The 15,129-nt window shown below is 35.0% G+C and overlaps 1 protein-coding gene across 1 annotated transcript; it reads right to left on the reverse strand.

Annotated features, from left to right (window-relative positions):
• Positions 1-5,350: 5,350 nt before the first annotated feature.
• Positions 5,351-13,256, reverse strand: LOC147399890 (calcium-transporting ATPase 4, endoplasmic reticulum-type-like). Its single transcript, XM_086445455.1, has 8 exons — positions 11,429-13,256; positions 10,589-10,658; positions 10,377-10,498; positions 9,833-10,114; positions 9,334-9,717; positions 7,999-8,108; positions 6,290-6,518; positions 5,351-6,207 (listed from the first exon to the last, which is right to left on the reverse strand). The coding sequence occupies exons 1-8, from the start codon at positions 12,839-12,841 to the stop codon at positions 5,620-5,622; spliced, it is 3,198 nt and encodes a 1,065-aa protein (XP_086301581.1). The 5' UTR covers positions 12,842-13,256; the 3' UTR covers positions 5,351-5,619.
• Between the last annotated feature and the right edge of the window lie 1,873 nt (positions 13,257-15,129).

The raw sequence follows: 15,129 nt of genomic DNA on the forward strand, positions 1-15,129 counted from the left end.
TTATAATTTTTTTTTTTTCGACGACTTCGTTTAAAAAATTATCTTAAGGGTCTGTTTGATAAAGGAAAGAAAAGTTTACTTTGAGAGTTGAACATTCAAGAGTTCGACTATCATAGTTCAACTCTCTCTCATATGTTTGAGTTTGAGAGTTTGTTGCAACTTCGGTGTTTGGTCTGATTTATAAAAAAAAGAAAAAAGAATAAAAAAAGATCTGAATTTGGTTTTTCCTCCAATATCATTCATCTTCAACCTATCAAGCAAAGTAGCAAATTCAAATATTCATTCTTCAATTCTTCCTTCCTAAAAGAACCCCTGTTTTTTCTTAAACCCATACAATTTTTGACAAAGAGGTCATAGCAAATTCAAATCTTCACTCTTCAATTTCAGTAAAAAAACTCGAGCGAGAGTCGTGCCCATTGCATTCATTACTTCCTTACGGCACAAGTAATGTCTCTCTCCCTCTTTCCAATAAATTTTATTTATTAGGGAGTTTTTGACAAGGATTTTATGAGTTTTGAGTAAAAATCAAGAGTTTTTACTGAAATTTGGAGGGCCTTACATACCCACCACCCTAATATGTGTTCCCACACTAAAAATTTAATGATTGTGTAAAGGGAAATTTTTGTAAAAATGCGTATTTATTTTAATTTCCAAAACATATATTCTAACAAGTTCATTACTTTTGTGGTCATATAAATTACTTATTGAAATAAGGGGGTCAATGGGTACCTATTTAACCAAAATCGAATTGAAATTGGAATTGAATACTATTTTTGCTTACATTTTTATAAGAATTAATTATAGTTGGGTTTAAAATAAAATTGAATTAATAGGAATTGGAATCTTTAGGTTCTATCCATCATGTACTTGAAACTGATTTATTTTGTCACTTTTTTATATATCATAGATGAATTTTAGTATTCTATTATTTAAAAATTAATGCGTGTTATAAACAAGTTCTTCAATTTTTCATATACATTATGCATTGGAGTTTAAAATGAGCTATATCTTCTGAAAATTTAGTACTTTTAAATGTGATAAGTTCTTATTTTTTGAAAATATAATTAACTTAGTATAACAAACTATAACTAGGTTAATAATTTTGTAGATAATATGTTTGTTTTTCTTAAATAACAATTTTGAAATACTTTTTTTTCCCCTGACTCTTGAGAATTGGAACTAATGGGCAATTGGAGTTGCAAATTTGGCCCAAAGCCCAGTCTGACCCAATTTTTTTCGGGCTAAACCCTGCCCAACTCAAGCCCACTGTAACATTGGACGGGCTAACCCATTTTGGCCAGACCCGAACCCTGTCCATTTAACCCGGCCCATTAATAGGCCCGACCTCAATTAAATTAAATCTCTTCTCAATTTTTTTATTTTTTATAAAATAAATATAAACCCCTCTTTTTTCATAAATATTTACAAAAATATATTTGTTTAATAAAAAAAACATATTTGACCCTATTTTATGACTAATTTTTAATTTTGTAAGGGTAATTTACGTAATTTGAACTAATGTCAAGCCCACCTTATGGCCTGGACAATAGAAAACCCAACCCATTTGCAACCCTAGTAATCATGGTTTATTTATTTATTTTTGGTGGGGTGGGGGGGTTTTGGTTTCAGTTCCATTTATTTTGGAATCTGTCTCAAATCAACAAGAATTGGAATCAAAATAAATATAATAGTTATGATTTTAAGATCCTAAGATCGTACCACCTCTAATTGTAAGTAATGTTAAAATTAAATACCCTTCGCAATTTTAGTGGTGTGGTAATTTATTGGTGAGATTGTTGAAATGATAATTACCATCTTTTAAAGAGAGATTTACTCGAAAGACCCAACTGTTGCATTAAAATCTAACTGTTCTTGTATTTTTTATTAAAAAAATCCCCTTGGAACTCTAAGGAAATCTTACTTCATCAAATTTGTTATTCACCCATCCCTGCTTTATCCTAAATAAAACCCTTGGAGTGGGGATCCACCTTAGAAAATTCAAATTGATGCGGCAAATTTGTTATTTAACCTACTTTGGAGTGCACTCTAACTGCATCATTTTGTTGTATTCAAAAACATGATGTGATGCCACATGGTTATATAAGAAAAAAATTCTAAGAAAAAAAGTTAATTTTCATTGTTTAATTTTAAATTTGAGAGTTTTGCAATCATCCATTTTCAACAACTTAGATCAAGTTTTCAAAATTGATTTTTTTTCTTTATTTTGAATATGAGTTTTTCAATGAAATCTAAAAGGCTATGGTGTTGGATTGTCAATTTGATAATTGAAATTTGAGAAATTTAGTCTTACCCTCTTATAAAATTGATGAAATTAGTGATATCCCCATGAAATGCAAGAGAAGATCTGCCCCCTTGACTTTTGTTGACTTGATCAAGTTGTTAATAAAAAGAGTTCTTTATCACCTAAAAGTGTGAAATGCTTGCAATGCCCTCATTTAATAACTATCCTCACTAAATAAGCGTAATCTCAATTTTCCCCCCAAGAGTCAAGTTCCGGAATGATGTCTACGTGGCAAGATTTTGTTAGTGTTTAAAACACATTGAGTTCTTGAACAAGCTGTGCACATAGCCCTATGTTTTAAATCAAAACAAAATGGGCCACGTAGACACCATTTCAAGATTGTTACTCTTTTCCCCCAAGAGAAACATTTCCCTAACTAACTTAGTAAAGATTGAGCATTACGTCTTTGCTCAAATGGATTACTTCAATGATGTTTGAAGTAAGTGAAGCAAAAAAAAATGTTGAGGTCTACAATTGTAAAAAAACATAAAAATAAAAAAAATCCCTAGGTCGACTCTACATAGTAAAAGAAATCCCGACCTCGATTCTACATTTGTAAAAAATTTAAAATATTGCCAACCTTGACTCTACAAGATTATCGAGGTCGTCAATTTTATTTGACATTTTTAGATTCTTTCAAAACCATGACAGAAACATGTATTTCTGATTATTATTGAGGTCAACAATAAAATTGTTGAACTCAGATTAGAAATTATCAAGATCGTCTATTTTATTTTGAATTCGACGATTTTATATAAAATTATTGAACTCATCTGTTCTTTTTATTATTATCGAGGTCACAATTTGTATATAAATTGTTAGTGACCTTGGCACTGTAAATCCGAAATGATTTTTTTTTTTCTTCTTCGATTTTTTCACAAAAAAAACATGAAAAAATTCATAAAAAACATGTAAAACAATATTATTTGATTATTTTGAACAAAATGAACCCAACTTGAAGGATTTTCATCCAAAAACAATGTGAAAATTGAAAAAAATCCTAACTAAAACATACCTTGTTAAATACTTGAACCCACCCTAGAAAATTTGATTTTTCTTCCTTCTCTCGTATTTTTGGTAGGAATGAAAGTTCCAAATCACGATTTTGGGGCTGGAAACAAAGGATTTTCTTGTAAAATGACGAGGTCAAACGATTAAGGAAGTTTCCCCAATTTTTTTGATTGAAATGTGATTTGAGGGACTGAGTAAAAAAGTGGGATTTTGTAAATGGACTATTTAGCTCATATCGAAAAGTCAAAGCCTAATCAAAAAGAAAAATTAGCGCTAGCAACCTTCAAATAATTTTCCCTAATTTATTCCTAGTCTAAGAACTTTAAGATATGAAAAATATTATGCTATTTTACATGCTTAGCGGGGGAGTGTAAATTTTTTTGATAGAGCCTGAAATCTATATTTGATTGTCGACTAAACCCTAACTCCAAAGTCACAACACATTACCAATGCTCTCTTGGAATTATCTTGGCAATCCTTGACTCAAAATCTAGAGTACAAAACGATGCTTATACTAAAATTAAACAAAGATTATAAATGAGTACATTTGAGAAAATGTGAGAGTTAAGATCTTATATATGGTAAAATTAGAAATAAACACATTCAAGAAAATAGTATTTCTAATAGATGATAAACAAAGAGAATGCTGATTGAGATGGATTGATCATATTCAAACAAGACCAATAACAGTCACATCTGACAATTACAAGAACAGAAATGGGGAAAGTGAATATGAACCATCTTTCAATAAAAGAGGAATAAGATTCATTTAAGGGAATAACTAGTTGCACACTACTTAAGAAAAGTACTTTCTATGTTTTATTAAATCTCTCTTAACCTACAAGTTGCACTTCATTTGGATAACCTGCTTGTTCATCTTCCAAGTTGTGTTTTTTTTGTATTTTAAGATATTTAATTAATTATTTATTAATTTAAAAAGTTAAAAATGATTTTCTTGAATGGAAACAGATCTTGATCTCTTAAGGAATCTGATCAAAGACCATCCAAGCTTTTTTTGAACAAGCAATAATTTTTGTAGGCATGATTGAAGGAGGAAACAGAAGTATTACCTTTCTTTTATACTTTGGAGGGCAATCATACAAATGGAGTTCCAAGGGGATTTTTTAAGCAATGAAGTGCAATTGGTAATGGGTGGTGTGCACCTAGTCATTCCCTTCATTTAATTTACCCCAAATAATTGAAACAATACTTTGATGCTGATGATTGATTTTTATAAGATTCATTATTAAAATTATAATGAAAGGCTTAAAACACAGTTCTTGACCCGGAGTTTTTATCAAACTAAAATTCTTTATGAACTTTATTTCCATCACAAAGGAAATAGAATTTGTAAATTTATTTACACAGAAGAAACACTTTGGGGAGTAATTTAGTATCATTTTTCAACAATGGAAATTCGTCTTCTATCAATAGTCACTATTTATTTAAAATTATAAATGGTTTGTAATTGGCATGCCTTGAGATTTTTATAATCTCAAATCAACTTTATAAAAAAAATATTTTATATGAGCGAATCAAACAGACTTTTACCACCATCATACACTTCTCGGGGTAAAAAAAAAACATAGAACCTTTTAAAAGCAAGACAAACACAACCCAATGAGAATCCACATTTGAGCTTAAACTTAAGGATGCTTTCTTCTTTAGATTTCTTTGGAGAGTTGCTATTGCCCTACCAATTTCTACTAAAGCCACACCAACTCTGAAACTTTTTGGTGATTTGTATAAAAATTGGTGTGGAATTAGTAAAAGTTGGTGTGACAATAGTAGCTCTCTTTCTTTATTCGACAAAATAATAAAACATTAAAAGAACATGGCATAGATATGCAAGCCTCTTAGAACACCCGACACTAGTCATGTGCAGTCCCCAAGGGTGACTCCAAGGAGGGGATTCAGACTCAAGATCTCTGCTAACTGAGACGTGGTCTTCGCCATCTCACAAACCCTAGGGGGAATAATTTGCATGGCATAATCATACCAAAGGTTTTTTTTTTTTTTTGTTTTTGACAGAAATGGTGATGCAAACAGGCACTGAAGAATAATAATATTATATGAATACCAATCTATTGAGCTCCATATCCTTTCTCAAAAAGTAAATATCTAACTAGTTCTTTAAGAAGATTCAAATCAACCTTCAATGTAGATAAAAAAATGTGGGTTAGGGGAAGTACCCAGACTAACAGTCAATAGAAAATGTACCTGGCATCAGAACCACCATGTCTGCCATTTCAACTATCAGAGGCAGTCATGGCTAACTTCTCCAATCAGTTATTTCTTTTTGAATTTCACTCGGCCTTGGACTTTGATGATTTCTTCGTGCGGGATGTACGCAAGCCACTCGTACACCGTCCCACAAACTTGAGTATCTCGTCGATCAGGATCACTGGCAATGCCACAGCCAACACCAAGAGCCATTCATTCAGGCTAAGAGGCACCACACCAAACACTTGGGCGAGGAATGGCACATAGAGTATCAAGAAGTGAAGGCCGAATGAGACAGACATGGCCACAAGGAGCCATGGATTTACCCATGGCGGCATTGTCAAGAGACTCCCATCCTCGGACAAGGCATTGAGGGAGTTAAACATCTCGATGGCGACTAAGACAGAAAGGGAGAGCGTCATTGCTTTCACCTTGCCACCGGTCTGGAAGTAGTCGCAGGGGTTGTCATCGAAGGAGAAAACCTGAGCCCCAGCTGTGAAAGGAGAGACTTTGAAGCCCTCCCATGAAGGGCACTGACCCCAGTTGGAGAGCTGGGAATAGGTGACAAGGGAATGGCCATCTCCGCTAAGGTTGATTCCCAAAAAGGAGCTATGTGTAAACCATATTATGAAGACACCCACAGTTGCTATTCCGACATAGAGTCCAATAACCTGTAAACATGAAGGTTAGAATGATAATTTTGGAATCTAAATGAATTTCATTTTGATTGAGAGAGAAAGCAGCTTTAAGTACCAGATAGCGGAATAAAATCCAAGCGCTGATCAATGAGTCATCACTTCTTCGAGGAGGTTTCTTCATTATATCTTTATCTGGTGGATTGAATCCCAAAGCTGTTGCGGGCGGGCCATCGGTAACGAGATTGACCCACAGAAGCTGCACTGGGATTAGGCCTTCTGGGATACCTAAAGCTGCTGTTAGAAATATAGAGGCGACCTCACCAATATTCGACGAGATCATGTACCTGCAATAATGTGAAGACAGAGAAATGGACCCATATAAAACAAAATTCCAAAGGGGATAAAAACCTTACTCGTTACAATTCCAAGCTAGAACACAGATAAATCCACTTGGCATTCCAAAATTTCGAGGAAAAAAATCAGCTGTTTTGACCTTAATATACAATAATCACTTTCTGCTATAAAAATATGTTACAATAAAAGAAAATGAGAGGATATGCACAGAGGATGATAACTTGACTTTTTCTCAGAAGTGATCAGTTCGTTATTGAAGGACACTTTGTGAATGTTTTGATATTTGTCTTGCACGCAATGCAATGCAGGAGTGGAGAAGCAATAATTACATACAATGCAAGAAACAGTACAACCTGTGAATCTATACAGAATAAAACTGAAAATAATAGAACTGTGCATTAATATTTGAAAACACAGGTTGATAGATTAGGTGAGACTAGAACCTTTGATTTGGCATTTTAGAAACAAAGGTTGGACCTTCATAGATTAGGTAGAAAATTGTGAAGGACCATTTCAATCACTTAAAAGACCAACCAAATCTGACTAGATAATCAAGGATTTGAACAGGCAACAATGAAAGAAAAGCCTCCTACACCATTTCTCTACCAATCCCATTCCCTTGATAAAACCTAGAACTGAATCTAAAACCATAGAGGCCATAAACTACACTGCAGAAAGGAAGAAAATAAATGTTAAAACATACAACCTTCTAGCGTCAAGGAAACAAAGCCAAACTCACTCCATTTCCTATACCACTGCTGCAAATACCATTTAAGCCAAAAACTCAAAGATTGCACGCCACAAATCTAACTGGCCAACAAGTACTGATGTGACATACATATATCCAAAAAAGCAGTACCACTTTAGTGCTCAACAAATCATTACTAATGAGTAAGCCAGCTTACTCAAGTCCAAAATATATTTTCAGCACAAAAATAATTTGAAAACCAGTACACCCAAATCCCAGTCGCAGCTCCCTGGTCCCAACAAAGGTTAACTCCAATCTCCAGGAAGAAAGAGTCAACGAATGTAGTCTGTTTGAAGGCCGGAAGTCCACTTGAACCACCATCAACTGACTTGAAGTTTGCAAAACTAAAACCCCTTGAAATATGAAAGATATATACTCTACGACAAATCAAAGAGCATTTGAGCTACTGTGAATGGGAAGAAAGGGAAGTTGTTTTTTTCCTTTTTGAAATTCCATGAAATTCATCTGTATGTTTACTGTTACCATTTGAATGCATGAAAGAGCCATATCATTATCTGGCAGATTGAGCAATCCTGTTAATCCAAGGTTTAGATTATTTTGCCCAATCATTCATAACTTTCTTCAGTCATGTTCATGCAACATGTATTAAATGGGTAGAAAAAATAAACGAGGAACAAAAATGTGACAACAGACCAATTTACATGCTAAAACAAGTTCATCACCAAATCAAGCTATAGAGTAAAGAAAAGCAAGAGAAATGCCTGATAAAAGCCTTCATATTGTTATAAATAGATCTCCCTTCACCAATTGCAGCAACTATTGTACTAAAATTATCATCGGCTAACACCATGTCAGAGGCTTCCTTGGCAACCTGGAAAGGACATGACACATTAGAAAGATGTCTACGAAAAAAACAACAGCCAAGGACAACTGAATGACTACAATCCCTTGGCAAGAAAAGGGCAAATGAAAACGATGGACTAAGAATGCTAATCATGTATTATGTATGTCAAGCATATTATATAGAAAACATCAAAACACTTTTAATAGCAATGCAGCATGGATATGCATATTACAACACACTAGAGCACCCAATCATGTTCCATGTCCATTCAAACTACTTTAAAACAAAACAATAACTAAGAGGAAGACGTGTACCTTGTGGTTATTTTGTAGGTTGTTGTGAGTTTATGAACTTAGAAATAAGTGTTCAACTTTAAAAAAAAAAACAATTGACATGAGTATTATAACATATTTAAAGGAAAAGTAATTTTTATTATTGTTAAATAGAGTAAAGGAGAAAACATGTACTGCTTCCTAATTTTTTTTTTTTCTCTTCTGAAAAATGAACTAGCTTTTTTATTAAGCTCTTTTTTGTTCTCTTAAATTTTTCAAAAGCCCATAATTATTTTAGCTCTCATTTAGCCTTTAAAAAAAAAATATTTCTTAAGAATTCATTTCTAAAAACACTTTAAGCAATGCCATTACTTGATTCCCCCCCCCCCCCCCCCCAAAAAAAAAAAAATAATAATAATAATAATAATAAAAAAATAAGTAAATACCTATTTTTAGAGCACTTAAAAAACAGCAATTGGGCTTTTCCTGCCTTAATCTCATGCAAATTGTAGGTTAACTGGAGATATTTTCTTACTGATATGTACCCATTTATTAGTGCTCGTGAAGTCACAAAAACAAACAAATATAAGAAACAACATGAGCAACATCATTATCATCATCGTCTATGTATTATTCAAAATATCAGGGTAAGCAAATGAGTCCAATTCAACATCCAACTATATCCATATCATTTTTGTCGTTCCTCTCAAATTTTTAGATGAGAAACTATACGGTCACATAGAAGAAATCCATTAAGAATGGAGAAAATTCCTCTTATTGTAGGACTTGCAGTTTGTATAATTTCAAGAAGTCCAGAATGTATGGTCCCTTGTCAAGTAAAAAATTTATATTAATCCATGCATTGACTGGTCATATTTCTTTCTCGAGAGTAGGAAGTCTGCACCATGCCTCTAAATATATAATAGCCACGTCTATGAGAACATTCCACCACAGAACAAGGGAAAGAAAAGCAGGCATACCTCAGTTCCAGCAATGCCCATTGCAATTCCAATATCGGCCAATTTCAAAGCAGGGGCATCATTCACCCCATCCCCAGTCATTGCAACCACCTCACCATCTTCTTTGAGAAGCCTCACTATATCTTGTTTATGCCTTGGTTCAGCCCTAGAGAAGAGAAGCCCACCACTTTGCCTTAAATGAATTTTCTGATCGGGAAGAGGAAGGTCCATGAAATCTCTCCCTGTTAAGCTTTTTGAACGAATGTCGTCTTCAGGTCCAAATACACCTATTTCTCGACAAATTGCTTCAGCCGTGTTCTTGTTATCTCCAGTAATAACCATAACACGGATGCCGGCTGCTCTACAGTCCTCAATTGCTTTGTGAACCTCTTCTCGAGGAGGGTCCTGTGATGGTTTGGAGTTTAAGATAAACATGGTTAGTCCATGAGAATCCAAAAGAGCAGAGGTACGGAAAATTGTACAGTTGCAAGAAAAAATTTCAAAGATTATGCACACTCACCCTAAGCCCAACCAAGCCAACAAAAATCAGGCCACTTTCAATGTTTGAATAATTGGCGGGATTGAGTAAAAGCTCATGGGCAGGGTGATCCTCATCACCATTATAGGTAGCAAATTCGGAAAGTTCCTCCTTGTACGCGAAACCTAAACAGCGTAATGCAGTTGTGGACATTTCATGAAGGGCTTGTAAAATATGGTTTCTTGAACTTTGATCCAATTTAACGACAGAACCATCAAGCAACTGAACAGAGGTGCTTCTCTCTAATAGATTCTCTACTGCCCCCTGTCAAAATGTAGCATTTTTCATTGAAGTAAAGAAGGCTTTCCAAACCACAAAGAGCTCAACAAGCGATAAAGTTAGAGACTGCTGAAAAGTGTAACGAAACAGTATGGAAATTCTAATCATCTAATGAGAGCATCATTGCAGGTGTGAGTCATGGGGCAGAATACCCTATACCTTAACATTTCTAGTGACGAGTGTTTTCAGTGTCCTATCCATCACAAACTTCATCCACGTGCTAAGAATTACAAGAAAGAGAGAGTACCTTCACCAGTAACGAGTTTCTTCCTGACTCTGTCTTCACAATAACTCCCATGGACTTCCGATCACGGTCAAACTCGAGAGTTGCAATCCGACGTTCAATGGCATTCCACCATTGACAACAACCTTATATAACAGAACATAATAAAAAAGGCAAAATTTGAATACACTTGTAGGAATAATGAAAAAAAAAAAGGTACAAAGAGTTCAACATACGTAGGACATTAGTAGAAACAGTAGTTGAACGATCAATGCCATCAGGAAGCCCCATTTTCTCAACTAAAACCTGAAAGAGAGAGAACTAACATCAGAGAGGTACTTCAACCACATTAACTTGCTTTCCCAGCCAAACTACATTCATAAAAGAAACAATAAACAGCAGCCTACTTCCATAATCTTCCAAGAACAAACACATGTGCAAAAAAAAAAAAATTTGATATCGCACACAAAAAAAAAATTCTTCTCTGTTAATAATATTCAGCTAGCCCATCAAAAAAAAAAAATTCTTCCAAGAACAAACAAGTGTGCAAGCATATCTTGCAACAATCTGTTGGGCAGTTAAATAATACATAAGACAAGGGATCAAAAACATTGATTAGAAGGCTTTTTCTTGGGTATTATCCTCTTAGTATTCTTGAAAAGGAAAAAAAAAAACGTTGAAGCACCCATCCTACTTCAAAATTTCGGGAGAACCCTCTCCTTTAAATTACATGTGGTGTCTCGAAGTAGGTATCCCAAATATTAACAACAAAGTAGGGTCGTGAAATAAACACAAAAAGCTACGTGTCATGTTACGAGGAGGGCTCCTCCAAAACTGAAGCGGCCAGGCCACTTCAAAGTTTGACTCTCTTGAAAATAATCATATACTATCAAATTCTGCACCAGAAGCTTACACTGTCTCCTCCTTTAACCCTGGAAACCACCAAACCAAAGATTGGGAAAAACTAATTGCATTTTGTTTTTATCTGTTTCTCATTCTTGGGTTTTGTCAAGAGATTGTATTTCTACACATCAAATATCTGACTACAATAAACAAAATAACATTAAAGGTTTTACCTTCAGCGCAGCCTCAGTAGGCATTCCATTAGCAACATAATGATGCCCTGATTGTGAAACACCTGCATCATTGCACACAGCGGCAATCTTTGCGATGGTTTGAAGATTTACATCCATATGACCAGTCGGCCAATCAAGTATCTTCCCATCAGAAGGATTATAGGTGGTCCCATCCACTTTGAAGTTCCGGATTGTATCTCTACGAGACCCCATTGCCACAAGTTTTGCCACGGCCATCTGGTTGGTAGTCAGTGTACCTGTCTTATCAGAACAAATCACCGTTGTACAACCCAAAGTCTCGACACTTGGCAACTTCCGTACAAGAGCATTCTTTTGAGCCATCTTACGTGTACCAAGCGCCAAGCAAGTCGTGATCACCGCTGGTAAACCTTCCGGAATTGCAGCCACCGCCAATGCCACCGCAATCTCAAAGTAGTATGTGCATTTCTCGAAAGAGAACTTAAAATTCTTTGGCCATCCATCAACATATTCCCAAGTAAGGAAGTACTTCACATTGATGAGCCAAACCAAAGCACAAATCACTCCAATTATGGCCGTAAGAGCCTCTCCAAATTCATTCAACTTTTTCTTCAAAGGGGTATCTTCTTCACTCTGCGAAGCTTCGTGAATCTGAGAATGCACTTTACCGATCTCTGTCTCCATACCCGTTTGAGTAACCAAGCAGATACAGTTACCATTCACGACTGTAGTCCCCGCAAAAACCATACATTTCTTCCCTTGAATGTCTGTGTCGACGGGTACTACTTTGTTGGTCTTGTTAACCGCTTCACTCTCTCCAGTCAACGAACACTGTTCGACCCTAACAGTGGAACTTATCAGACTCAAAACCCGCATATCGGCCGGGACCTTATCCCCAACCCTGAGCTCGGCAATATCACCCGGAACCAATTCCTTCGCGAGCAAATTGGGAATCCGTTTCCCATCCCGTATCACGGTTGCATGTTCCGATTGGATTTCCTTCAAGGCTTCTAAGGCCTTCTCAGCGTTATTTTCTTGCCAAACCCCAACAATGGCGTTCACAATCAAGATCAGGAAAATCACTAGAGGCTCCACAAATGCGGTAATTTCCATCTCACCTCCTTCGTCGCCATCGTACCAAGCGAGGACAAACGAAATTACGGCTGCTACAAGTAGAATCCGCACTAGAGTGTCATTAAATTGTTCGAGAATTAAACTCCAAATTGATGGGCCATCGTGCTTCTCCAACTCATTCCAACCGTAAATCTTGCGTCTTTCCTCAACTTCTTGAGATGTTAAACCTAAATTTCTGTCTACTCCATACTCCTTCGTACAATCTTCAACATCTTTCGCCCAACCAGGAAAGATTTTGGGATCTGCGGGTTTCGATCCACTACCACTGCGTTTCCCATAATCTTCCCCTCCTTTTCCCATCGAGATTCGCAAAATAGAACTCGAGAACAATAATTAGACAATAAATAACGAAAAAAATACGATTTTTTACGTGGATTTTGCCAGGAATCGATCGATTTCAACAGAACAATCTCATAATCACTGTTCTTAAAACGCAGATATGAAAATCCTAACTAAGAAACGAGCTGAAATTTCTAGATTTCAGAAATAATTTCAACTTCCAAGAAACCGACAAATCACCTAAAAAGACAACAGATCTACAGAGTTGAAGAAGACGACCTGATGATTTGTATGGTTTCGCAGAACCTTCAGAAGAAGATCAAGAGTTGTTATGATTTTAGGGTTTCGATCCACCAGATTTGCAGATCGTACTATTTGCTTGGAGAGTTTGGAGATTCTCTCTCTCTCTCTCTTTGCGTCTCTTTTTGTAAAAATGAAGAATGCTTCGAACGCTTAAAAAGGTCGATCCTCTCTCCCAAGTTCGAGTCGTGCTGGGGTGACACAGGCTTTACTGTGATTGTCACAATTCTGACGTGGAGCTGCATACATAACCGTAGATGGTTTTTACTCGTATCGCGAGAAAAAACATCTATGGTTATGTGCACATACCACGTAAGACTTGTGAGAATTGCAGTAAATACCCTACGTCATTCCAGTATTTTCCAAATTCTAAACCTAAACGAAAGCGACTAAGCTAATTAATCATCGAAACCACTAGAGAAACTACCGCGAAATATCTATCGTAATGGTTTTTTCTAATACGTGGGTTGCCAGTCCAGATTCTCCTTCCTGCTGAAGCAGTGTTTTCATACGTGGCAGTTATTTACTTGATGAACCACCTCATCGCTTCGTCTTGTGATCTTGTTTGCACACGTGTCACTTTGTTGTTTGGAGAAAAGTTCCATCATCGATAGTGTATGCCACGTGGTAATTTTTTTTTTATTTTTAATTTTATTATTAATGTTTACAAAAGTATAAATATTACCATATTAAATACCCAATTTAATCGATTTCTCAATTGTATTCCTAATTATTTAACTTATTATGAGCCCATATATTTTAGTGACAAAATCAGAACAATTAAGAACCTATAATGAGTAACGTATTCGATACAACTATGATGATTGGATAAGTTGGGGCCCAATCCCAAACCCAAACCAAAACTCCACCAAGAACCTTGTGAAAAAGGATAAGTTAAAAATATTTTAATAGAAACCCTAAGACCCTTTAGTGATGGTGTCATTGGTCATTATCATTATCCTTGTCATTGTCATTGTAATGGTCTTTGGCACTATTTTCTATTTTTTCATTTAATGTTTGATTTTTGAGGGTTATCTAAATAATTCATTTAGTAAATCCATCTTTTCTAACCAATCCTTAACCCCATTCTAAATATTTCTCACGATTGAAATGTCGAAATTACCCTAACCATTCAGACTCATCATTTTCATAATAAAAATAAAAATAATTGAATTTTCGACATTTTGATAGAGTTTCAAAGACTCCATTATGATGAAAATGATTCAAGTATGAAGAAGTTGTTTTCAATTATTTTACTTTATTTTTTGGATAAAAATTGATCAAAAATGGTACTTTTGATTTTAAATCATTTACACAAGATTTTGGAAAATGCTGGAATGACACAAACGAAGACACAAAAGGTGACACAAATGATGTTATGGTGCGCACATGATCGTAGATGCTTTTTTACTCGTATCTTGAGGGAAGCATCTACGGTAATGTGTGCGGCACCACATCATTTTTGTCACCTTTGTGTCATTTCAGCACGACTCCAAGATTTTTACATGGGGGTGTTTCTAAAACACCCTAAAAAGTAAGGGGTTCTATATTAATTGTATAATGACATTGTTATGAGTATATCTTTTGATGTTTTATAATATTCAAAAATATCATTGCACATTAATAACATATTTTGTATTGATTTGTTTATATGAAGAGAATGGAAGTAAATTTTTTTTATAAGATAGATGATAATCACCTTCATCTTTAATGAAAATATCTTAAAAGTCCTTATACGTTGGAAGGATGAACTTGGAGTTGAGTAACAAAAATAATGGATGGAAAGAGGAGAATGAATGAAGATTTATATATTAATGAAATTAAAATACTTTCTTGACTAACTTAGTAAGGAAAAAAAAATGCCTTACCAAGACTCGTCAATTGTCAAAACAAAATTCAAGATTTTGTTTTGAAGGTAGATGAGCCTTAGTAAAAAAAAATTTCCTTATTATATTAGTCAAGGTTAGCCCTACTCTAATAAATTTTACAGTTGTGCTGGAGTGACCTCA

The sequence above is a fragment of the Akebia trifoliata genome, chromosome 6 (assembly GCF_017979445.1).
Source record: "Akebia trifoliata isolate Shusen 1 chromosome 6, ASM1797944v1, whole genome shotgun sequence".
In the NCBI taxonomy this organism is placed as follows: domain Eukaryota; kingdom Viridiplantae; phylum Streptophyta; class Magnoliopsida; order Ranunculales; family Lardizabalaceae; genus Akebia; species Akebia trifoliata.